This window comes from Temnothorax americanus, unplaced genomic scaffold (assembly GCF_048541705.1).
Source record: "Temnothorax americanus isolate GAGA-0224 unplaced genomic scaffold, ASM4854170v1 Scaffold47, whole genome shotgun sequence".
NCBI lineage: Eukaryota > Metazoa > Arthropoda > Insecta > Hymenoptera > Formicidae > Temnothorax > Temnothorax americanus.
The window spans coordinates 154,731-181,361 of NW_027509624.1; the positions used below are offsets into that span (position 1 = coordinate 154,731).

Sequence of the window (26,631 nt, forward strand, 5' to 3'; positions counted from 1 at the left end):
TTTGTAAGTATATATGCAATCTATATAGACAATTAAATGATCATACTGTCATAAAATAGAGGATAAATCTGATAAATTATAAATAAATGTAGAGAAGTTTATTTCTTAAAGATCCATTAATCGATTTAATAAGTTAATTAGAATTATTTATCACATGAAAATGTTTTTGCAATCAGATGTTTGTTGCGGTTATTCAATATATTTTCTTATATGAAGAAGGAAATGACCAATCTCTGTAATATACGAAAAACATGAATTGTATATTATATTTGACTGAATATATAAAGGTCTTAAATGTGTATAATCCTTCGCTGAAGTTTACATAAATTAACTTAAGTCTAAGTTTCCGTGACAAACCTTCGAGACGGTCGGGATTACAGTCAATATAAATTTCGATTCGGAGGTTCGTCAGTTCTACAAGTCTTATTTAACTCAATAGCACTTATCGCGCACTCTCCGATCATTGTCCAGTTAATGGACGTGGGAGTAAAAATCACCGGACGATGTCGTTAAAGTCCAGTCTTTCTTTTTTTCTCCAACGAACGGAACACGTTCTTTGTGTTTCTTTTTTATTAATACAAAATTATAAAAAGTATAATACAGTCTCCCCCTTTGAATACTTTAATTCTATGTTTTCACTTCCTATCGCTCTGCGCTAGTATTCGCTATCTCGCTCTTTAAAGTGGGCATTAATTTCGCAAAGTTCATCATAGGGTATTACTCGATTCAGTGTCAAATCGAGCGACAATGTTTTAGCGCCTGTTAGAATGTATATTATATGCCCCACACAAATAACATATAATTTATACACAAACGCCGATAAAATTTTCCATTTAACATCGCTGAGTGTTCGTGGGGGGTATCAAATCTCAGTCGTTTGCGTCTTTGAGGTCAAAGAATACTAAGAATAAATAAAAGAATAGTAATTAAAAAAATTTTGCGTAAATTATCAATACAATTACGTTGACATCAAATATCTATGAATGTTGACAATGCGCGCTTGACACAAAGAAGCCACAAACATATTATAGTAAATAAATTGATTCTTATATATTTCTCATTGCATATTGGTTCTTTACGCTTACAGATATAGAATATATTCCAATCAATTCATGTAGCACAATTGCAGCAATAAAATTACATTTTCGGCTAAAAGAGTGACCTCAAAGATTTACAGGTAAAAGATATATATGCGATTATTATAAAAATGTACAAGTTGAATATTTTTTTTATTAACAATCAATATTCGCTATCCGGGTTTTGGCATACGATAAGATGATTATAAAAATTGCTTTTTAGAAAACATCTCAATATATATTCACAAAATACACACATGCACACACGCAATCATACACACCTCTGTCGCTCTTTCTTTCTTTTTTCTCACTTTCGCTTATTACAATATATATCCGATTGCCCGCATATACGAATCTTTTTGAACAGTTCTGTAAAGATTATTTGAAAACATGATTCATAAGGAGTATGCCTTATATAGAGCATAACAATATATTCCATACAATATTATACTCTTTGGACAGAGCATGCACATGATTAAACACTCGTTTTAATGCAGATATCAACATTCGTTGATATTGTGTTCTCTATAAGAGAGAATTTATTTTTCTTCCTTGTGAAATAGAATTGTTTCTCGCTCGTTTTATATATCTTACGAATAAACGTATAAATTGTACATATATTCGCTAATATAATGTTTCAATGATTATCTATCTTTTCGTAAAAATAAAGGACCACGTCATAAAAATTTCGTTCTATTGTGTTATATTATTATAGTCACGAATGTGGAATCGTCAGAGCACGAAATTCGGTTCTATGTCCCACGTATGTACGCTATTAAACTAGATTGTATTAAATTAGGTGTAAAACATTACAGATATATATGTATATTATATATACCATTCAAAATAAACGATAATATTATATATTATAAAATACGTGTATATTTATAACAATAAATAAATGCATATATATGGCAGTGATTAAGTATGTAGCTACTCTCTCTGTATCTATCTTATTTGTTCGATACCGTCCAAAATAATCATCCGTTAGATCGAGGAAACATTATATACGTGATCCGAAATAAGAGGCAATATAAAATACGTGTATATTTGTAAAAATAAATAAATGTATGTATATGGCAATGATTAGTTATTAAAGCAGCTCTGTTTTTACTCTATTCGTTTAATACTATAAAAAAAATATCCGAAGTATCATATAAATATACGTTTTCATCAACGTCGACAAATCATCTCGGCAAATATACGAAGAACGTACGCATTTAACAGTTTCTTCTTTTTCCTCTTTTCGATTAAAAAACTGGTACCAGTGCCCTGTTTCGATGGCAGTTTACACGCTTGCCAAATCCTTGGTGTTGAGAATGTGACTGGTAAGGAGCTTTAATGTTCCCGTTAGAGATCAGAAACTATGTTTCATTTGATCGAAGATGAATCATTCGTATTCGTGAATAAAGTCGTTCACTTTGATACCCTCGTTTCAGTTGTAACTTTACTGGGATCCGGTAACCTGACAACCAATTGCGCGCCGTTTTGCATCGGTCTCGGACCGTTGCTGGGCACGTTCGACTTGGGCCCACTCACTTGAGGTACTACCGCAGGTAAAACTTTCTTCGCGCCGCTCAACTTTGGCGAGCAACACTGTTTGTCATCGTAGATATCGTTCAGATTGACGTTCGTAGCGGGATTCTGATAATTAGGCGTTTTTATCGGCGTTCCATGTTCCGTGTTAAAACCGCAATTTGGTCTCTGCTCAATGCAATTAGAATTCGGAAAAGTATTTATCGGTGGCAGCATCTTTATCGCGTTATTGTGATCGTTGAGATTACACATGGTCTCCGTGCCTGTTTTTTGATCGCTTTTATATATCGGCGCCGACAGTTGCGTCGAATTGGTCTTATTTGTGCTCTTGTGACTACTGCCGGAGTAACTGGTGATAGACTCGTTGCAGAAGTCGCTCAAGTAGGTTTGATTTATGTACCAATTATGCAGTCGATGGTGAATTTCCGGGAATTGCGGCCTACGATTCGCCACCTCGTGCCAGCACTCAATCATCAGACTGTAAATCATCGTCGGGCAGTCTTCGGGACACGGCAATAGTTGCCGCGAGCGAATCATGTCTATAACTTCCTGATTGTTGTATCCGTAATATGGCTAAACAGAGCAATAAGTGCATAAATTTAAAACAAAATTCAAAAATTCTTTATTAATGTTTTTAATTTAATGGTTATTCCGATTTTACCTGCAAACCGTAGCTGTAGATCTCCCACAGTACAACTCCGAAACTCCATACGTCCGACTCCGTAGTAAATTTACCGTATAAAATCGACTCGGGTGGCATCCATCGAACAGGAAGTAAACTTTTAGATTGTACTCTGTAATAGTCGCTGCTGTATATATCACGCGACAGACCAAAGTCTGAGATTTTGACTGTTAAATTATCGCCTACTAGGCAATTTCTCGCTGCCAAATCACGATGGACGTAATGATGACTAGCCAAATATTCCATGCCTAAGGAGAACGATAATTATTGTATGTAACAAAATTATGTCAACTTAATCGTAAAATAAATTAATATCTACCGGAAGCAATTTGTAAAGCAATATGCAAAAATTCCGGTTGCTCTAGAATTTTTCCGCCACTGTTATTTAATGGAACATCCGATCTCGGGGAGTGACAGATTAGAAACTCATGCAGATCTCCCTGAGTCATGTACTCGAAGAGCATACACATTGGTTCCCCTTTCAATATCACACCGAGCAAACAAATGATATTCGGATGCCGTAGATCCGTCATCAATTCGACTTCTCTTTTAAAGTCGCTCTGAGTTTTAGGAGTCGCATTTTCCTTCAGTGTTTTCACCGCTACATAAATAGGTGGCTCACACTTATTTCCGGTTTGCAATTCGCCCTTGTAAACTTTTCCTAAAAATATAATCAATATTAGTTTAAAGTGAATCATTTATCGAATTTACACACAGAAAAAAAATGAATAATTTGTTAATATTTACCAAAAGCACCTTCACCGAGTTCTTGCAAGAGCACGATATTATTTGTAGTAAATTGCGGTATCCTATTATTAGAAGTTCTACTACTGCCACTGCTTAAGGTGCCAGTGCCCGGTGTCGTATTACCAGGCCCTGCCAAGAGAGAACTCATTTCCATAGGTTGCGTCGTGCTCCTCCTTCCATCATATATGTTTTTATCACACTGAATACTAGTTAACATCTGTTAAAAATAAAGTATGGTTTTAGCATTATCTAGTTGCAACTTATAATTTATAAATATGTGTATATACTGATATATTTACTTTATTGGATGGTAAATGATTCATTTGCCTTCTGGATTTTCTACTTCTGTAGCAGCAGCAATAACAAATTAATATAATAACAAATCCTCCCGTTAGTACAAAACCAACGACCGCGTAAATCCATAAATTCTCAACTGAAAGTAACAGATGTGTTTTTTCATTAAATATTTATATAAGTAAAATATGTATACTTAATTTACAAATTCTTACCACATTTAGGTATATTGCAAAACTCTTTTTGCATTCTGTTATTGACATCGACGTAACACCATGGTTGAATTTCTTTTCCCCCAGGATTCCGGCAATAAGAATGACGTCCAGCTAATTCGGGATAATCAGAAATCGGAAGATTGAAATGATAAAACCACCGTAAACACGGCCTTCCACTGACGCTCGTTTTTACAATTCCTCGATAGGATTTCCCACTACCCCAATAGCAATAATCATCTGCAAGAAACACGTTAAGATTGTTTTGATATGCAAGCGATAGGATTGGAAACTAAAATCAATTTAATTCGTCGTATCGTCTTGAATGTACCAATTCTGCGATATAGCAACCCAATATACACGTTAGATTTGAAATAAAAATGTAAAAAGATACATACTTTCTTGCACATTGTTTGCTACGGATAAACCAAGCGTTAAGCAATCACGAGCCTCAGTTGTCCCTTCCAGTGGTAAGTCAGAACATTCAACTAAAGGCACTTGATGCCCAATCAACGGATGCCTCTTCGCTATCGCATATTCCTTCCTGCACAACTCATTCTCCAGCATTTCGCATTCCTCGCGGCATATCCTTCGTAATTTACGATTTATCTCGTTTCTACTGGACGCTCGCGTGTCGCCGTAACTCTGATTAATTATCTTCTTGTTGCTCGACTTCCCATCTTCATTGGGCATGATGTCGAAAATTGGGCCCAAGGTAGGACTACGTTTGGGAACGCTATGCAGTCTCGAAAAATCATCCGTGTCGTCGCGGTCTCCGTCGTCCAAGAAATCGTCTTGCTTGGAATTCAGAAGGTTAAAGAGTTGCGTGCTCGCTTCCGCGTTCTTCGGTTTCTGAGTGTTAGATGGATCGCGGCATATCGGAAAGGCGGAATAGCAAAGAGACGGCTTTGCGTACCCTTCGCAATTTGACGAGAGCTCGCTGTGGTAAAACAGTTAAAAACATTTTAGCTTTTCTCACCTTATTTTAACACCGCGATATTAATATTGTATCATATATTGTACGCAAATTTCATTTCAATATATTCTGAAGCTTCGAAGCAACGTACTTGGAGAAATTGATAACTTGAAAGGCCTTCATTAATTTCTCCTCGAGCATTTTTTGTGTCATGGGATGTATAATATAAACCGATTGATTTCCTACAAATTGTGCACAGGTTTTTCCTATATACACCTGTGAAAGTTCAACTATTTTGTGTAAATCCTTTTTATACATCATAAATGTCTTAATTAAAATCTATTTTTATATTCAAGTACAAACCTCGCAGGTCCCTTTACGATTGTCCTTTCTGCCTGAAACTGAACTTATGCTCGACATCTCGTCGAAATTCACATTAGGAGGGAATTGTATATTGCCATTGGTAAGGCCGCTGTTTGTATTGAAATCCATAGTGCTGGATTGTGAGCTGGTTGGCTGTGGACTCGGCGAAAGTATATTGAACGGATTCGCGGACGCCAAGTGAGAGATGTGAGGCGTAGACATCCCATTTCCAACGGAGATGTCCAACGTGTCACCATGTCCCGTGCTGTCGCAACAAACAAAGACAACAGATTTTACGCATATTCTTATATTTATTGGTATATTTATTGGTGTGAAAACATACTGGCAAAGATAATATTGTTTTTACGACTTGGATTTCGCGCGAATTTATCTTAATAAGAAGCCAAAGCAAAATTACGCTAACAAATAGAAAAACAATTATCGCTCATGATATTTTTATGTGACGATTCGGACTGGAATGGACGCGTTTTCATTTCAAAACATAACCCCAACGAAGTCACAGGGAAAGTTGTATTTCTAGCTGTCGTTCGTCGCATTTCGAGGCGAATCGACGGAGGAAAGTCGGTCGTTATCAGTCGCTGACCGGTCACTTATCAGTCGTATCGACTACGCGCTTGAAAAGCCACGTTATCTCGAAATAAAAAAAAAAAAAAAATGCTCTCGCGTGGATTTACGTAACCACGCGACACGAGACGATTGGTCTCGCTGCGCTACCTCGGCTCCGTCGTGTTCCCGGCGTTAATTACGGCTCGTACAAAAATACACGTATTCTGCAACAATGCTAGGTACAAGAGTAGCTTCATAATTCGTAGATCAACTATCAAAACATTTGGCTTGGCGTGCAGGAGCTCGTGTCATTTGACACCACACACCACACCCGGTGTCAACCATTTGTAAAGTAATTGCCAATTGCCGCGGGCACTGCGGGCAGCCGAGCACAGCAGCCTGTCCGCGGCTTGTCGCGCCTCGCGGTCGCGCGATGTCGCGAACGTTAGTAGTGAGCTCGAATTTCCGCAGATGGCGCTACGGATCACGTTTTTCGTTTTTCACCCCTTCGCGTCGCGCAGTTCGCGCTCGCCGCGAGTGAAAATTCAAATTCATTTCGGTCGCGCGCGTCGCCTCGCCATGAAACCATCCCAAAACTTTTCTCTCCTCCGGGCCGGGAGCGTCGAGAGAGTGACGGGATTAAGACGAAGTAAGTGAAATGGCAAATATTGGCTAAGAACCTTGACGGAATTAGCGGAATGGTGAAACACACGACAAGCAAGCTCCCCAAAATCTTGAAATTCCACGATTTTTACGGTCCGACTTTTGCCCATGCCATTTTTCCCGTTCGACGGCCATTTTTACGCACGAGACTTCTGCGATATTTTTTTTTTTTTTTTTTTTTTGAAGAAAGAAAGATATTTTTAGAAACTCAAGGGATGTTCGTAGCGTAGCAATATAAATTATCAGATGAAAAGTAATTAAAGCTGGCATTAGCAATAAAGAAAGGTATATAAATTACTTCGCTTATTGTGATTCGCGAAAAGCGTTCGTTATTCCGTTAATTAAATGCGAAAAAACAAGCGACTTGTACTGTGTTCTAGGTATAAGAATCGAGTGTCTGGTACTCACCCATCGATGAAGCCCGTACCGGACATTCCCGTGGAAAATTTGTCGCCCGCTGGCTGTCCCATAGAGTGTTCCGGATGCATGGGAGCTGCAAAGAAAAAAGTGACGTCAGATGGTACTTCGCAAATGTAAGTGAAAGAGCTTGATATGTATCACACGCTATATATGTATAGAGCTCAGACAATTTTGTCTATCGTAAATTAGTTGATTTCTCAGCAGCAAAGTTTCTTAAGGGAAACTTATACGTACAACGCGCTCATTGATACCTAAAGATAATAGGATAACATCGCAATCGACATGCGCAATACTTATACATGCTACATTTACGCTTAATTTCCAATTGTTCGATATATATATCGATTAACAATATATAATATATAAATTATTCGTACAATTTGTTAATATTTATGTTGTTCCGAATTATAAATCGCAGATTATCTCTTATACACACGCTTCATATATTCGCACTGACCAGTAATATTTTGCTATTTAATAACAGAGGGAGAAAATGAGACTTTACTATGTATTCTTTGCGAGTCGTTCGCGCGGAGCAAATATTCCGCGTCGCCCATTTGCCCATGAATACGAGATAGAGGAAACGTCGGCTAAAGATCCAAAAGAGATCTTTCTGTCTTTCCGGCAGCGAGGCCCCCGACAGCTCGGAGCGCACTAACACGCGCGCGATTACGATCCGTCAAAAAGGAGACGCGACATCAAACGCCTCTGTTTGAAGAAAAGCAATTTCGCGAAGCAATCGTTTGGACTTATTATAGGCGAAGCGATTTTCCGGAGGAATAACGGGATGGGGTTCTCGTGTTCGCCTCCTGTTACCGAGGATTTGCACAGTTTCTCGTCTTCTCTCTCTCTCTCTATATATATATATATATATATCTATCTTTTTCTGTTCCCTGTAACGCGGTACAAAGCAAATAATATCGAAAATCTGGATCTACCCCTCGAGAACTCGTATGCGAGGGTTCCGACCTCCTTCTCGTCGGACCTAAATCCGTGAACCGTTCTCGGCACGAGGAAGGACCCGTAGGGTTCTTAGGAAGTTGCATAAAGAGTCGCCAATTGCATTTCTACGTGTTCTTTAATTTCGCCAATAAAAGAAGTCGCAGCGCCTATTCCTCCTGGGGGTTGCTTTTATATTCTTTCCCAGCGCCTCCTTATATGTCTCTCGGGTTTACGAGAAAGACTGCTGAGGATAAGACTGGTCCGATGTAGAGCAGTATTTTTTTTAGTATATTACCTCATCTTTTTTAAAGAAAGAAATCCAAGAAAAATTACGAATAAGATAATAATATACCAAGCATTTATGGCGCTCTACGCCTATGCGGTGTCTCTGCAGTGTTATACAATTTGTATATAACAATATGGGTTTTAATGTAAAACATTTCTTTGTGTAACAGTAAATAATAGAATAACGGTATTTTCTACCAAACTCCGAACTTGTCGATGTTCATTATATTTTATTTCAAATTTTCAATTTGTGTTAAATATCTATCTAATTATATATTCGATGCAATATTATAATAAAATATTTAGACTATTCAGAGCTTTGTTAAGAGTAAATTATAAAGCAGTATTTTCCATCAAAATTGGATGCTACGTTTCGTTAAAACTTTCCAATTTGCGTTGAATATCTCAATGATCCGATACGATGTTGCAAAAAATTCAGAGCTTTGTGTAATAATAAATTATAAGATGGTAATTCGCCATCAAACTTGGAATGGCCACATTTCGAAGCGACACTTTCCAATTTGCGTTAAATAATTGATAAATTGATAATTCTCAATATGATAGATATTATAAAATTTAGATCTCTCCCTGAAGTTGAAGCTGCGTATTATAAGTATACAATTGTCGCCGAGACATTTTGTCCGATATTACGTGCTACGGCAACGGCAATAAAATTTTCCGCGCGATCGAGGATTGTTAGCAGGGCGTATTGAAACACACAGGAATATACACAGCAGGTAATATTTATTACTTGAACGAGAGACAAAAGTAAAGTGTGATAACTGTGAAAAAAAAAGGCGCGAAGAGAACACACCCGTAGGCAATGAATAAAAGTAACTAGATAGTAGATACGATAGCGCTTCGGGCGCTCCAACGTGATTGGTCCGTAAACAAAACTGTGAATATACATATAATGGTGATTTGATCGCGAACATATAAAGTACGGAAATTGTATTCTCAACACTCTCCCTCAATTTCGTGATTACATGGCTGGATTTTCAGTAGGACCAATCCCCATAGTTTCGCAGCAGTTCTCGTGTTTAGGTGATGAAAGTGCCTTTGTAAGCATATCCGCTGCCATTTCCTCAGTAGGAAGGTATCTTAGTTGAATCGTCCCTCCGGACAAGGCTTCACGAATGAAATGACAACGAATGTCAATATGTTTTGACCTGGCGAGATGAATAGGAGTTTTAGCCAAATGTGCAGCGCCCATATTGTCGTTGTAAAGGGTAACAGTGGCTAGATTTCCAAGGCCCAGTTCCTTCAAAAACTGGACGAGGTAAACCGCTTCTTTGGCCGCATCGGTGAGTCCCAGATACTCTGCCTCCGTGGATGACAACGCGACCGTGCGCTGTTTCCTTGATCCCCATGAGATTGCGGCACCAGCAAGAACGAATGCCATGCCGGTGTATGACTTCCTGTCAATTCTGCAATTTCCCCAATCGGCGTCGACATAGCCAACTAATCCTTCGTTGACTCTTGTGTAATTGAGACCATAATTTATGGTACCCTTTAAATATCTCAACACGCGCTTTGCAGCTGACCAGTGTGACTCGTTATAACAATCGTTGAACTGGCAAAGAACGCTCACGGCGTGTGCAATGTCTGGACGTGTTCCCATTGCGACATACATAAGGGCGCCAGTGAGTTCCTTGTAGGGTATGTTATCTCTATTTTCGGTAGCGTCTTCCTTCAATAGCTTTGACCCAACAACCAAAGGCGTCCTAGAAGGCTTGCAGTCGATCATGCCAAATCTATTCAGGATTTCACGGATGTAGCCGGCCTGAGATAGACGGATTTGCTTCTCTTCTTGACGAATCTCGATCCCCAAGCAGTATTTGGCATCACCAAGATCCTTAATTTTGAATCGCTGCGACAGTCCTCTCTTAATTTGATCTGCTCTCCCTGAATCCTTGGATGCGATGATGATGTCATCCACGTATATTAAAACAAAGGTTTGATCGCCATTCTTGTCAACAAATACGCATGGATCCGACTTGATTGGAAGAAGACCAAGTAGTTGAAGGACATCCTTAAGTGTCTCGTACCACTGACGTCCAGCTTGTTTAAGGCCGTAGAGGGCTTTGTTGAGTCGACAAACCCGGTTACCGTTAATCAATTGGGATAGCATCTTCTTGGCTTTAGATGCTAATTCGGTACCAGATTCCTGATGAATTATTCTTCTAAGCATCTCTTCGAGCAGCTCAGGCTTCGAAATGTAGATCTCCGTGTCTATGTTACTATTTAAGTAGGCCGTTTTCACATCAAGTTGCGTGACTTTTAAATCAGATGTAGCAGAAAGAGCGACCAGAAGTCTAAGTGATGAAAGTCGTGCGACCGGGGCAAACGTTTCGCGGAAGTCAACTCCGGGACGTTGTGAAAATCCCTTTGCAACCAATCTAGCCTTGCGACGCTCTAGCAGTCCGTCTGCGCCAAGCTTGTTGCGAAGAACGAACCTCGATCCGGTGATTTTCGCGTCTGCGGGCATCTCGACGATATCCCACGTGTCGTTGTCGACCAAACACTTCATCTCTTCATAAATGGCGTCCTTCCATTCTTCAGCATCGTCGCCGGCTATAGCTTGCGAAAACGGAATCTCAGCCATGCACATACCAGAGAAAGCGTCGTACCAACCGTCCTCGTCGGAATCGCTTGCGACAGATGAGGTGGGATCCTCGTTTTGATGCGCCTCTCCACTCGACGAACCTTGATTTGCGTCAGTACGTACCATATTGTACTGTTTGCTTGGACGTCCTCGATTACCGGTGCGTATCAATCGGGGTCTTCCTGGCCCCCGTTTCTCGTGCGTTGTTTGCTCTACATCTGCATCGTCATCCTGCCTGATAGGTTGATCGTGCACGGAAGCGTCAGGTTCATCTATAGCGGCGTGTTCAATGTCTTCCCCTGTTCCTGGGTTGATTGCGATCTCCGTTGTAGTGGGATAGTCAACGTCCGGTTTCGCATCGCTGCAGGCCGTCTTGTCGTGGTTAGTGGTGTCCTCGCGCTCATTCTCTGAGGATTGTTCGTCAAAGAATTTGATGTCCCTTGAAATGCGAATTTTCTTTAAGCTCGGGATCCAAACGCGATAGGCCTTAGATTCGTTAGAATAGCCCACGAATATGCCCTCCGTCGCTCTGAGCTGGAACTTTCCTTTGTTGGGCACGTTATCTGTAACAAAAACTTTGGAACCGAAAATACGAAGGTGTTCGACATTCGGCTTCTTACTGGTCCATGCCTCATACGGAGTGCCCTGAACCAAACTTTTAGAGATGCATCTGTTGCGAATGTAATTCGCCGTTGCGATGGCTTCAGCCCAGAAGCTGTGCGGGAGGTTAGCTTGAGTGAGCATGCATCTTGCTGATTCGACCAGTGTTCTATTCTTGCGTTCAGCGACGCCATTCTGTTGTGGAGTGTAAGCGGTGGAGAGCCTGCGCTGGATACCTTCCGTCTTGAAAAATGAATCCAAAGTCCTATTGCAATACTCGGTACCATTATCAGATTGAATGGCTTTAACCTTCAAGCCAGTCTGCCTCTCGGCAAATCGCACATACTCTATTATTTTGGAGGGTGCTTCGTCCTTGGATTTCAAAAAGAATACTTCGCACCATCGACTATAATCGTCGATCACGGTCATGAAATATCGTGCTCCTCCGTTAGATACAGTCCTCATAGGGCCGCAAACGTCCGTGTAAACGATTTGTAGCTTTTCGGACGATTTATCGACTCTCGTAGGAAAGGGTTGACGTGGCAATTTTGCGGCGAGGCATACCTTGCAATTACGGATTTGGTTGGTTTCCTTGAAGTCCATGCCGATGACGTTGCAGTTCTTATTCATCGCTCTCAAGTCTCCGTAGTTGAGATGACCAAAGCGTCTATGCCACAGTTCGTCTTCGTTTGATTTGATATTGACTGCGGCATTGGCCTCTTGATGGGAGGAGCTCAAGTAGAATAAATCTCCTCGTCGTTTGGCAATCATCTGGGCATTCCCCTGAATGTCTTGAATAACAGCGTGAGTTTTCTTAAAGACGACTTCATGGCCCTTGTCCACTATCTTTGCAACAGACATCAGGTTTGTTCTCAGCTCAGGAACGTATAAAGTATTTTCTAAGTTTATGGACTTATTAATCTTCTCGTGGCATGCTGTCAGTTCGACATCTCCTCTTGCTTTTACCTCGGCGGTAGATGCATTCGCCAATTTTATTTTACTGTCCGTATTTTGGAAACGCAGAAACGAGTCTCTATCGTTGCACAAGTGGGAGGTACAACCACTGTCGAGACACCAATCTTGATCCTCGGGCATAATTTTTGAACAGCTATCCTTGTTGGTAAAGAAACTAAGTTCAGTGCAGTTAGCCTTTGCTTCGGCCTTGACTTCAGCCTTCGCTTCAGCCTTTGCTTCATCCTGCTTCTTCTTCTTGGAGTAACATTCGGATTCTTTATGCCCTTGTTTTCTGCAAAAATTGCACTTATATTTTGGCTTCTTAAACGTTTTTGCCTTACCTGGATCATTGTTTGAATTATTCCGCGATCCTTTGGGATTTTGCTTGGCAAACATCGCTTTGGATTCGTTATGGTCCGATCTTCGGATTCTAGCATCATTCTCCTCGATGATCTTGATCTTGAGAGACTCTGCATCGGGTAGCGTATCGCGCGTCTCAATAGCGCACCGAAAGTTTTCAAAACAATCTGGCAGACTATAAAGCAGCATAATGGTAAGGAGATCTCCGTTCATTTCTACGTCCATCGCGTTAAGCTTGTCGACCGTATCGAAAAATTTTGAGAGATGCTCACGTACATCGCCATCGTCTGATAGCTTGTGTTGCACTAATTGCTTTAATAAAGTTGCCTTACGTGCCGGTCCCTTTGATGCGTAGGTGGCTTCTAGCTTTAACCAAATGTCCCTCGATGTCTCGCATCCGCGAATTTGCTTGAGTTCCGATGGGGAGATAGAGAGAATAAGATCAGATCTCGCCTTCCGATCCTGCGAAATCCAGGCATTACGTGCATCTTGCGCTCGGGCGAGTGCTGCGCCTTCACCGACGAGTTCGGGTTTTACGTTGTTACCGCACACGTAATCCCATAAATCGTTCTTTATTAATAGTGCTTCTATTTGGATGCGCCACGTATCATAATTGTCTCTGTTTAGTGTCTCAATGCGTGTGGAATTCACAATATTTGTGTGAGCCATTTCTCTTTGTGTGTGCTGCCTCTTGCTTGTGATTTTGCGTCTAACTCAATTCCGACTTCAATTCAACTGTACCGTGCTTCGAGTTCCGCGTGATGTGCGATCCCTCGTCGGTAGCGTGAAGCGATTCTCAGTATCCGACGCTCGTAGTACGATCGACGCTCTCGTATCGTTTTTACGCCTTATCTGTTCGATAGACTCAACGGGATTATTCTTCGCGTATTTCTGGGCCCATAACCTGTTAGCAGGGCGTATTGAAACACACAGGAATATACACAGCAGGTAATATTTATTACTTGAACGAGAGACAAAAGTAAAGTGTGATAACTGTGAAAAAAAAAGGCGCGAAGAGAACACACCCGTAGGCAATGAATAAAAGTAACTAGATAGTAGATACGATAGCGCTTCGGGCGCTCCAACGTGATTGGTCCGTAAACAAAACTGTGAATATACATATAATGGTGATTTGATCGCGAACATATAAAGTACGGAAATTGTATTCTCAACAAGGATAACGACGATTAATCGTTCGCTCAAGTCATTCCTTTGCCGCGACGCGGGTGCGATTCCGGGCGATGATAAATACGCGGGTGCATGCGCAGCGTCACGATTATACGCGCAGGGGCACACACAATGAGAGAGACGAGAGCGCGAGAGAGCCTCCGAGAAGCCGGTTACGCACAATGTTGCGACGCGATGCAACTACCGCGCGCGCGAGGCGGCCCACGTATTATGTATCTCGAACAGGAAGTGGAAAAGATAAGGCGGCTCGTGGTCATTAATAATCCCCGCCCACTCGCGAAACAGCCGCATCCCTATACGACCCTAACGGGCGCGCGACGGTGACACCGTTTTACAGGGCAGCTATATCGGGTGTCCGCGAGAGCTTGCAGTAATGACGGCAAAAAAAAAAGGGCAGGGTTTTCTTTTCAAGTTTCGAGACGATATTATAAGTGAGACCCGAGTTAATTTAATCTGGTAAATCTAATGAAAGATAAGCGATAGCATTTATTTCATTTTACACTTTTAATGTTTTAATGTAAATAAATATGTTTCAATATGTCTGTCGACAAATATATATCATAAATGTATGTTTAATTGATTTAATTATATTTAATGTTGCAAATTGGAAAACTGTAATAAGATGTAATATGTCTATAAGAGAATACCGCTTTATAATTGTTATACGGAGTCTCTGGAACATCCAGTATATACGACGGATACATTACTTACCAAGACACGTGCGGCATTCACGTGTACGTGGGCGGATATCAGGAGTTTATTCCACGTGCTATTACATTTCCGATCTAATTAGGTGCCTCGGCGGACAATGGCCTGTTGCGTTTTATTGAGAGAGATAAATTTGTCGCAATTAGAATTCTCGCCGTGTAATAACTCCATGTGTGTAATGTCCGACGTGGCGCATTTAAAACTTGATCTTTGTAAGCGTGATTTATTACCAATAACAATATAGGCAATCATAAACTTAATTGGAAAACTTACAAAAGCGAAAGCAATGAAAAAAATATAATTGTTTTAATATTATAGACATTTGAGAGATATAATACATAAAATTTATAATATATAAAATGTTGTATATGTAACATAATATGTAATTAGAATGTACTAATGATGTGTGTCGTTGTAAAATGGCATTGTCTTAAAGTTATGCAATCGAATAACTTGCAAAAGAAGATAAATGCATCCAAGAACATTATTATCTCTGTACATTCTAAATTAGTTCTTCAATTGGGATACTCATTACGGTTCGTAGTGCGTGCAAACCACGTTTGTTAAAAATGCTTTATGGACTTTCGTATATAGGCTAAGAAGAGCCGCGCGCGGGGCGCCCTTCGATAGTCATTCGCGGGACCGCACACGCGTACGCCTCGCATGCTCGTACGCCGTAGTCAATGAGAGAGGTCGTTGATCATTGGTCAGGCAAGATTAATGATGCCCGTGCACGTGCACCACTCTCGTGTACGTGGAAATCGGGAACCGACAAGCGGATTTGAAGCGAATTTCAGCCGTTATACAGACTTCCTCTACGAATCGCTGAGTAAGACATCGATTCGCTGTTACAGGCTTATTAATTCTTGTTCTCGCGATTTATTATGAACTGAATCCATACTCAGTACAGCCTCTGATTCAACGAAATTTATCGAGATATCTTAAAAGAGATGTTTTTTATAAAATTTGTGTAGATTTCCTTTAAAATAAAAACTTTAAATTATATACATGTATAAAAATTCAAAGGGTTTTTAGGAATAAAAATTTTTAAAACTTCAAATATAAAAAACTATTATTCTTACAATTAGATTTAAAAAAACTAGATTGTATTTTAGTTAAATATTATTTACTATTGTAGTTACACGAAGATACTTTTTAAAAATTAGAAATTTGTAAGACATAATGATACTTGTCAATATTTCTGTCAAGAACAGTTACTTCAAATAAATGATTAATTGTACCAATATTAAAACTTGACATGTCGCTGGCAAAATTTGTGAAGAATAATATTTTAAAGAAATAACTTTTTAATAGAGAGATACTACACAGAAAGCAATTATTGTTGACAAATTAATGAAAATATTTTAAGAGCAAAATGTTCTAAATAATAAAAAAAAAGTTAAAAAAATAGTGCAAATTAGAAATTTGCACTTGGCTTCCTCGTGCATGACGTCTTAAGATGCTAATACAGCCCTCTGATTGGCTGATGACGCCTTAAGACTATACTTAAGACGATCTTGAATATAAGACTATGAATACCGGCCTTAAAGAATTACATAAAATAGAAATAGAGAAGACTGAAGAATATAACAAAATAAAAAATAGACCGATATCTTTTAAAATTTACCAGAAGTTAAAGTTATTACAGACATTTTTCTAAAAATTAGGGACCTTTGATCGCGTATAAAGCTGAGTCTAATCAACCAAATCTTAAAGAATTATATATGAAATATAGAGGTAGAAAAGACTGAAAAATATAATAAAATTAGAAATAGATCAATATATCTCCAAACTTGCGGAAATTAAAGCATAAACAAACATTTCTGCAAAAATTCAAAATTTTATTTAAAAAGAACCCCTTGATTATATTAGCAATTTTTATTAATTCTATATATTCTTCAGTTTTTTTTCTATCCCTATTTCATATATAATTCGTTAAGATTTGGTTGATTAGTTCTGGAGTTATAGAAATTTCGGTAAATTTGGCACATGCATACACACATACCGACATTTTTTAAAATAGCGATTTTTTGACGTTTTAGAACCTTTTGAACACATTGGCAAAAGCAACTAAAAAAAAATTTTTTTTTTACGAAAACAGCTTTCTCTATGAGGAAGCAAAACGATAAGATTTTAAGCTAATTAAAGAATATTATCGATAAATAAAATCGATACACATCAGATGAGTCATAGACATGATTGCGTGCGTTTTGCATGTCGCGGTTATGCAACGCTTATGCAAATGATAGCAAACCGTGCTCTCGGAGGCATTCTTAAAAAGACGCACACAACGACGAGGGATGTATCATATACTCGAGGTGGAACGATGATGAAATAAGCCATTAAGTCATGAGGCTCGGCGTAACATTACGAGAAGCAACGTAATCTTGTCTAATGTCGTGCAATGAAACGTAATAGCGGCCGTAGTGTATCACCTTATTTCGCATGCGGCCAGATATTACGTTGCATCGGCGAGCCTTCGTGCGAGAACAAATCTCGTGCATTTCGAGTCTTTTTGAAACGTTTGTCCGTTTTTACGTTTCTCGTGTAGACTTTTTACGGCAATTTAAAATAACATTCGACATTCAAACTGAGGAAATAGGTATAAGGTTCAAAGAAAAAAGTAAATTAGTTCGTCAAATTAAATTGTTTTACATAATAAGAATGAGACAATTACAGCATATGTGGGCCCAATAGAAAGAAGGGAAATATATTTATCCCTTACTCGAAGAGAAAGAGGATAATACGTCAATCAAATTCATAATATGTGTTCTAATTCTATATAATGCTATATTTATCTCGATTTATATAAAAATTTTAGGGACAAGCTTTTCATATTTAAGGAATAAACCTTTATAGAAATGACTCTTAGCGTTAAAGAAGACAATACTGTGCAAATAATAATAATAAAAAAAAAACAACTCTGTCCCTATTTATAGTATTTATATACACGTTCTCACTATAGATGCATACACTTTTAATTTTGCACACGAAGCATCCTCGCGGGAGGCCGCGTTTACACAAGCAGCGTCGTTACTCAGGCTCTCTATCGCCCTTGTAAATTATCAGTGGAACGTTCGCGGCACGCCATCCTGTAGAGTGTAGGGTCACGTATGCGGCCCTCGGAGCCTGCAGCCGGGGGCGGTCGACGACGTCGGCCGTGCACGCGCACGACAGTGAGAAATATAAAAAAAAAGGTAGAGAGAGAAGGAGGGAGGGAGAGAGAGAGAGAGAACGTTTGTCTTTGATAATCAACGGATGTCCCATCCATCTTGGTCGAAGGGGTCAACACTTTTCCGGGTGCGACACCCGCGGCTGCCGACTAGACCGCGACCGGTGCATTATTCATGAGACCGCCGTCGTAAGTGTTGTCCGAAATTCAATTCGGTAGTCCGCGAAGGACGTTGTACGTGATTTGCCTCCTGCCGGACAAACGTACGACGAGATCCATTTCTTCCTTTATCTTTCATGTAGAAACGTATATATATGACATATCTTATTGTTTATCAACTAAAGACCCGAGAATGAGAAGCAAATAAGATAATTGTGAGATATGCATAAGAACGTTTTGTTGTCACTTAAATGTTGGTTATTTGATAATAAGTCTCAAGTCTCTTTCGTGGCATGAATAATTGCCCGAATATTTCTTGTTTTTTATATATTGCGTGATGTATAGAATGTTACACAAAACGCGTGAGGACTACTGCTTGTGCATCCATTATTTCGTCTTCGACAATTTAATTATAAATCTCCGATTTCAATCTAGTTTCGTTCGTTGTTCTCTTATTCTAGTTCTCATGGCATCTGAATTGTTTCTAATATTTACGTACTAATCATGGCGAGCATTTACATATTATAATTCCATTATGTTGCGTTTACTGAATTTGTATAAAACATTTTGATATGGATCTCAATTTCAAAGTTCTCTTATTCTCTCTTAACCCATTTTTCTTCCTCTGCCATCTTTCTACTTCTCTCGCGCATTGTCGGGCTTCTATTCTGCTCAGTCTCATCGACCAATAGAACCGCTAATCGTTATACGAGCAAGTTCCCAGCGGAGCGCGGAAGCCGATCGACCCGGCAAAGTTAATGATGCCCGCTCTCTCGTCAGCTCCGAGGAATGATCGATAAACGCAACTTCGAGTTTCGACTGCACGCGCGGTGAGATAAGCGATTACTGATAATGAAAGTGATGTCGGTCAGGTTTTATGTTGTAAACATCGACAAGCATTAGCATCAACCGCGGATGATATATTACAATAATAATGTTAGAACTCGTTTACCGAGGCAACGAAATATTCCCATTAAATATTTAATGATATATAATTAAATGTTTCCATTTGTTCTTTCAGTCTTTTTTTAATTGCGTTTATAGTTATTTCTTTTAGTACAATTATGATAATATTATTTTAGATATCCAAGTAAATTGATTAAAAAAACAATTTATAAATATGAACAAGTAACAAAAATAAGCTATATGTTATTAAATCTTTACTTGTATTAGCAACAGTGAAAAATACCTGAAATCTTAGAAGGCAACGTTCTCAAAATAAACTTTCACAGTTGTCATGTTTTTTTTTTTATGTCGACGCCAACGTAGGGCGCATTGCGCGGAAATGTATTCCGCAGCATCCGTCCGAGACAATACCGTCTGATTCCGCTGCGATTTCACATAATTTCGCTAATGGACTCTATAGTAACGGCGAGGTAACCCCGCGCGCAATGCTATTAACTGCGCTATTAAATAGCTTTTACCAGCGCGCGGGTATCGATACTCCATTAATATTAATGCACCACCGGCGACTAATGAGCGGCGCCGATCGTCTAGCAGCCGTGCGTTCGATAGTGGCTCCGTGCTATAAGCTACTTTCCTCCATTAAGATTTAACGTGGACCTCGCTACGCCGCGCGTCCATAACTGCGAGAAAATTGTTCGTCCTCCTCATCTGCATACATTGCACGCGGACCGCGTTTCGCGCAGATATCGTTGGGAACATATACGGTGTGGCTTTAACCGCGCTGCCCGGCTTTATTATAATTTTACCTGTGATTCCGCTAATGGGGATTAACCCCGGCGGAACGTGAAGTAATATTAAGGGAAAACAACCCGCGAGTTTCACGATTTCGCAGACCGTAATCCGCTTTAACCCCTTTGCTCTTTCAAAGTGTACCCAATCGCAGTCTTTTTCGTCGGTTATAACGTAATACAAAGTTTCAGAGCCATTTGATATTATTCTTGAACATATTTTAAGTTATAGTTCGAATCATTTAACGTCATCTGCAATTTTTAATTCGATGGAATGATAGAAAATAGGCAGATCGTATTATATTTATCTTGAAAATGTTATATAGTTGCGATTGATAGAATAGTTTGCTTCAGTAAATAAAAAGAGAAAAATTTCGGTGAATATTTAATATTGTCACTCTTTACGCATATATCTTTAATATATTATAGTAGTATATATTAACAACACCTTGTGCATTAAAATGGATAAAATGATTATAATAATAAATTAAAAAATGTTACGTACAAAATAAAATTCTCACAAAATTTTTTTGAAAATTTCTAGAAGCAACTCGTGAAATTTTCAACTTCTTTTAAACAAATAAAGTCGATATCAGAAGACTTAATATGTGTGCGTATTATTTCGCATCCTCTCTCGACCGTGGTACTTCGTATGAATGGGGTGGTTATCGTCTCGAGGAGGTGTTCCGATATTTTTCACCGATTCTCCAGCACACGCGGACCTGGGGAGAAAATTGTTCCGCTCTGATATAACACCGACATCGCTGCGTCAGCACCGGCCGGCGCTCGCAATATAAGCCCGATAATATACGATTACGTTTAATCGTGCGCGCCGCGCCGCTCGAGCGGGAGTTAAGCTTCGCGAGGATGAAGGCGAGAAAATTGCCGGGTCCGAAATTACGCGAGGTGCTCACCGCTGAGACTCGAATTGCACGCGTTTGCGGTTAGCCACCTGGCTGATTACATTTTATTAATCAATCCCTGCTAGCTATTTATGTTGTATTTTCGCGTTTGACTCAAAATAAATATTTAATAAGCGGATCTCTTAAGATAAATATTTTTATACGTGTGCAGCTTTATATAATTTATGCACAAATATTAGTCTAAAAGTCTACGCTAATTGTAAGTAAATATTCTTTGGATTATTTAATTTAGGAACAATACGGTCTTTGTTAAATGCAAAAAGATTTATAACCATTATATAAAGCGGAATATAGGAATTTTGAATATTTTTTGTTTCGTTTTATAGAAAAATTTTCAAAGTATTTAAAGCTTAGCAAGTTGTTAATTTTTTATGATAATTTTTTTTAGATACAATAATAAGAGAGAATTATGAAAAATGATCTTTTATGTCGATACAAAGTCTCCGCTTTAGCAAGTTAGTAGAATGTTATCGTCAATTTTAGTATACTAATTTCAATATTGTAGAAATTTTGCCATCAAGGCGACGTAATTTTTTAGATTTTTCAATCTCTTGGAATGTCGATAGCTGGTCGCAATCGTGGTTTGGCTTGACCGCAATTGACTGGGCGGCGATCGAGCGATTTTGCGGCCGCGTATATTTGCTTGATTCAAATTTGCGAACGGTTCTCCAGCAGCAGGTCCGACATATCGGAGCCGCGATGAGCCTTTATTTCCTTTCTGCCGAATTACTTATTTGCATTTTTCTCATCAATTTCCGCGACGCGATGATGAAATAAAAGCGTCGATCAAAATCGTATTCTGTATTTCTTATTATCACAAAGATATTCTCTGTCTTTTTTTTATATACAAAATATATAAATAATTTATATTATATATATAATATAATTATATATATATATATATATATATATATATAAATTATATATATATATAATTACATAAATATGTGTAAAAAATGAAACCAAAATTTGACATTATATAATATAAATGAGATACGAAGTAAACGAACGTTGATAGCATTTTCAGGATTAAAACTTTTTGATTTAAATGTTATATTAACCTATTCATAAATATCTATATACATATATATATATAGTTCATCAAATGTCATACGATTTTGTGATAATATTCGCGTTCTTTAAATTTATATTGAAGATTTGTTGGATGATATACAATACATATTGCAAGAGATAACATCGAATAGCCCTCCGGCGAATAACACAACGTATCTTGGAGTAAGTCAGATCGACTCTGTAGATTTTCTGGAGAAATATCGTCGGTGCGCGGCGCGTATATAATACTGGCGGAGGAACTTTTGAGACCCGTCTGCTCACATACGAGCCACTTTCTACGGCGCCATAGCGCGTTTGTGACCTTTCATCGATTCATCTGAAAGCTCTCATTTATTTCGATGTATTTTCGAACACGATGCACCACAGATATGCCATTGTGATACCGCTGAATAATGACTTGCTTGAAACTACTTTCAACCCTTTCAATACCAATGTGCTCTTTTTTAGAAAAAAAAAACTTTTTCATGAATTTTTCATAAATTGTAAGTTTTGAGATCTTTTGAGAATATTAGAGTATACGTCTGAACGTACTGCATTACATAATAATTTTAAAATCAAGCGAAATGAATAAAATAGGAAACAATTCTGGGATTTTATTTTAATCATTTGCTAAATAAGTTTACGAGTCTAATTATAGAAACAAAATTGAAAATAAATTGATTTTTTTTAATTTCAATCATAAATCACAAGTGGTGACAAATAGTAATTTAAATGCCTGCATAATATGTTAACAATATAATGCAATTTCCAAAATTACATGTCTGCGTATATGTGGAAAGATATGTGGGATTAATTCTATAGCTCGTCAATGGTTAATGCTTGCGCAGCGATTCGATGTATTTAACATTGATCGTGGATGGAACTATAAAGAACGTCCTTAGAGATCATTGTATAATAATCTTGCCGTTTTGATATTATCGGCAGCGCCGGAGGCGTTTTCGCGGAGATTATCTGTTTCACTGCCCGAAGCGAAATTCACCGCGTTCTCGACACTTGTCAATTATCATAAGTCCTTTAAAATCGGAGATTTACCGCACAGCTGTATATTATCTTCCATCAGATCCTCTCCGCGAAGGTTTAATAGCCACCGTTGTTGTATGGAAATTTCGATGAAATATTAAGCTCAAGAAACGTGCATGCAATTATTAGGATATAAAATTTATTTTTCAACAATTATTGGTTTCAAGAAAAGATTTGTGACTTTTTAATGTTTTTTTTATCAAAGATCTTTAAACAATGAGAGAAGTTGAAAGTAATTATAATATTATAAATATATGTATATAAGAGATTATCGGAGATAAAACGTATACATTTTTATTAAAAAATATAATGTTTAATTTTCTTTCAATTTATATTAAAACAAAATAAAATATGACTAGTGGATAATTAGTAAGTGATCAATTCTCACCGCATAATGTATCAGAATTTAGCTGTAGCGTTAAACGATTAGCTGGTACCGCCGTGAGTTACAGAACAACACAACAGCCGTAATGAGGTACACTCGAATCGAATATACGTAATTGCCTCATCAGCAGAGGTCCCGTTCGCGGAGCGCATACACACCATCGCGATTTTGTCACCAGTTTAACGGGAATACGTTTGTGTTGCGGGATCAAATATGCACAGGATGTTTGCGCGATTTTCAATCGACTGCGCGTGTATTTGCGCGACCTATGCAAATATCGACGCGCAATTTTATTCGCTTTTATTTCGCGGGACAAAAAGAAAAAAATGTAGAGAAAAAGAGATGGAGAGAGACTCTCGCGCAGACTCGCTTCTGGAGCAAATGACCGCCCGAAATTGGTTTCCGCCTTGCGGAGATCGTAAATCGATAGTCAAGAGCGGCGATAGAGCGCGGAAAGTGGAAATTCACGTAAAAACAAAGTCTTAAGCTGTGCCGTTAAAGTGTCGAAACTTTCTGGGGGGCGCAACCGGTATCGAGGAATTATGGTTATTTCGCGTTTTACACTCGCGAGAAAACGTAGATAGATTGAAAAAAAGCTCCTAGTTGTTTCTCACCAAATAAAATACTTTTATACGAATAGCGAATATACGTATTTATTTCACCACGAAGAAAAAATCAACTAATTTAATATCCTCATCTAATCACACACACACACAGATTATTTATTAAAAAATAAATAAATGTAAGTAAATATCCATAAATTGCGCGGCGAGTGCAGGTTATGCCCGTGATATATTTTTTATTATCGCGTTATTGCCATTTTGATGTTATATTTTTACAGGCTGCTATAAACTTATTAAATTGTTTAAAAATTAATTTTTAATGTAGATCGAAATCGTTGTGGTCCCGGAAGAATCATTGCGTTTCCCGGGGCCCTAGCTCCCACTATAAGAGCGCCGTGAGGACCATCGTGGAGTTTTAGCCGGTAAGAATCCGGCACTCCCTCCGTTTCTCCTAGGGGGTGGGGGGGGGTCTTTCCCCCTCTTTGGAGGCGGCTACTGGATAAACCTGACCAAGTCCTAGCCTTGGTCAAGGATCCCAGTAGTATAGAAGATTTCTCCACGTAGAAAAAAAAAGATCGAAATCGTTGTGGTTAATTACTTTAAAGAGAATATTTTAATTATTACGTGTCTAATCTATATATATATATATATATATATATATATATATATGTATAGATATATATATATAATATCAGTATAATATATTGAATATTTTTAACAAAACACACACACACACACACACAGTTAATCCGATTATTTAAATTAAATGTCTGTTTAAAAAGATATGAAAGTCGTTTATTAAAATTTTCTACGATTGTGCTATAGTCATATACGCTACACGGCTGCACACAATGCGTGTTATTACCATACCAAACTCTGAAACGTCAGTCTATATATAGCTCGAGTGCAAGTGTTTCAAGACGATGAACCGTACCGTTACAATGATTTTATTCTGACGCTTTCAATTTTAATGTTAATTCATGTCTGTGGGCGTGCGATGTGATACAAACACTTTTCCATACGCCGTACAATGCGCTTCGATATTCAACGCAACATAATGGACGGCTTCAATGTTTGATTTCGCACGTTCGACACACTCAATATCGATTATTCGATTTCTATTGTACGTGCAAAACGTGTTCTATTCACCGGATGCCGTGACGGTAAGATGCATCATTGAGATTACAACAATAGGAATTACAATAACGCGTACTCGTACATTAACTGTTGCGACGTAATCTCGAAATAATTACGTGTCGCTCTGAAATTCGACAAACATCGTGCATAGTTATATATACGCCACAATTTGGAGGGCAACGTAAATAAAAAAATATTGTTGCGTGTTTAAATGCGTCGAGTTACTCATAAAAGTTGCGATGTTTGTTCTATTATATATATATTATTATATATATTATATATTATATATATATATATATATATATATATATATATATATGTATATATCCAGGCATATATATATATATATCGACCCCAAGCTATCGATTAAGCCTACTTAGAACTTGATCCGTTCACTCGTTATTGCGATCTTAAAATTTCGGGTACTCGCAACTCGCAACTCGTGCGTTCGCGTAAAAGAGTCACGGTGCGGTCTCGCTTCGCGTGTTACTTGACGCGAGACACTACCGTGTCTCTTGATTTTTCAACCGTGAATATTCCATATAATTAAAAAGTATTGTTATTATCGTTGCTTCGTGATTTTTAATCTTTATTTACGAATCTGAATTTTTTCTAGTCCTTCGAGAACGTAAAATTACTCTCATGTTCTTCTCGCAGACTTCATTTTTTTTTAATTGATTAGGAAAGCGATTAATCTACTCCAGCCTGTCGATATATTATAGTTTACAACAACGTTCGATAAATACGAATGACAAAAACTTTGCGCGCTCCTTCTCCGTCTTTCTCTCTCTTTCTCTTATTAAAACTTTCGTTATATTCTTAGAAAAAAAATAGAAAAGAGAAAATCGAGCCACACGAACGAAGAAAAAGCGAGACATGTATAGATGGATCATTGGACTGAAGAGAGAAATAATTGTCACGTTTCATCCGCGTATTTTACGAACGGGAGAGTGACGGTGGAGAAATATATAAACCGATAGTGTTCATTCCGCCTATCATTTCCTGAGGGCAAGGGAGATATAGGGTGGACGGTCGTGGGGGTGGGTTGTGTTTAATAAATACATGACCGGTGCCGGGCAATAGTTTACACAGTCCGGCGTTTCTACGTGCTGCTGCACGATCCCCAGGATTATCCAAAATGTCGATACAAGGGTGCACCGCACCATTACGTTTTATCCGTTTTATCCGGATGCGCACCTATGCACATAGGGTGTCCAAAAATCGTCGGATTGAATTTTATGAGATACAAGAAGAGCGGTGAACAGGACGGTTAGGGGAGAACCTATATTTTATTCAAAAGTAAATCAAGTATTATAAAAAGTGACTGTTTAAAATATCTATCTTTTACGTTTTCTATATATATATTCTCATCTATATTATTTCGAT

The 26,631-nt window shown here is 38.4% G+C and overlaps 1 protein-coding gene and 1 long non-coding RNA gene across 6 annotated transcripts in view; one reads left to right on the forward strand and one right to left on the reverse strand.

The window, feature by feature from the left end:
• Positions 1-241: 241 nt before the first annotated feature.
• Ror (tyrosine-protein kinase transmembrane receptor Ror) overlaps positions 242-26,631 on the reverse strand; it is a 254,960-nt gene continuing 228,570 nt past the window's right edge. For 3 of the 5 annotated variants that reach the window (XM_077416979.1, XM_077416978.1, XM_077416981.1), the window contains 10 exons: positions 7,465-7,549; positions 5,827-6,091; positions 5,615-5,739; positions 4,946-5,487; positions 4,551-4,787; positions 4,341-4,474; positions 4,042-4,258; positions 3,614-3,955; positions 3,274-3,542; positions 242-3,185 (listed from right to left, as the gene is read on the reverse strand). In XM_077416979.1, the coding sequence (XP_077273105.1) occupies positions 2,493-3,185; positions 3,274-3,542; positions 3,614-3,955; positions 4,042-4,258; positions 4,341-4,474; positions 4,551-4,787; positions 4,946-5,487; positions 5,615-5,739; positions 5,827-6,091; positions 7,465-7,549 (2,909 nt within the window). In that variant the 3' untranslated portion in view covers positions 242-2,492. The other 2 variants (XM_077416980.1, XM_077416982.1) reach the window with 2 other exon arrangements.
• The window catches only part of LOC143903426 (uncharacterized), a 157,286-nt gene continuing 138,108 nt past the window's right edge, over positions 7,454-26,631 (forward strand). Inside the window, exon 1 of the long non-coding RNA XR_013258715.1 lies at positions 7,454-7,589. This is a non-coding gene — a long non-coding RNA (uncharacterized LOC143903426). The remainder of the gene's footprint in view (positions 7,590-26,631) is intronic.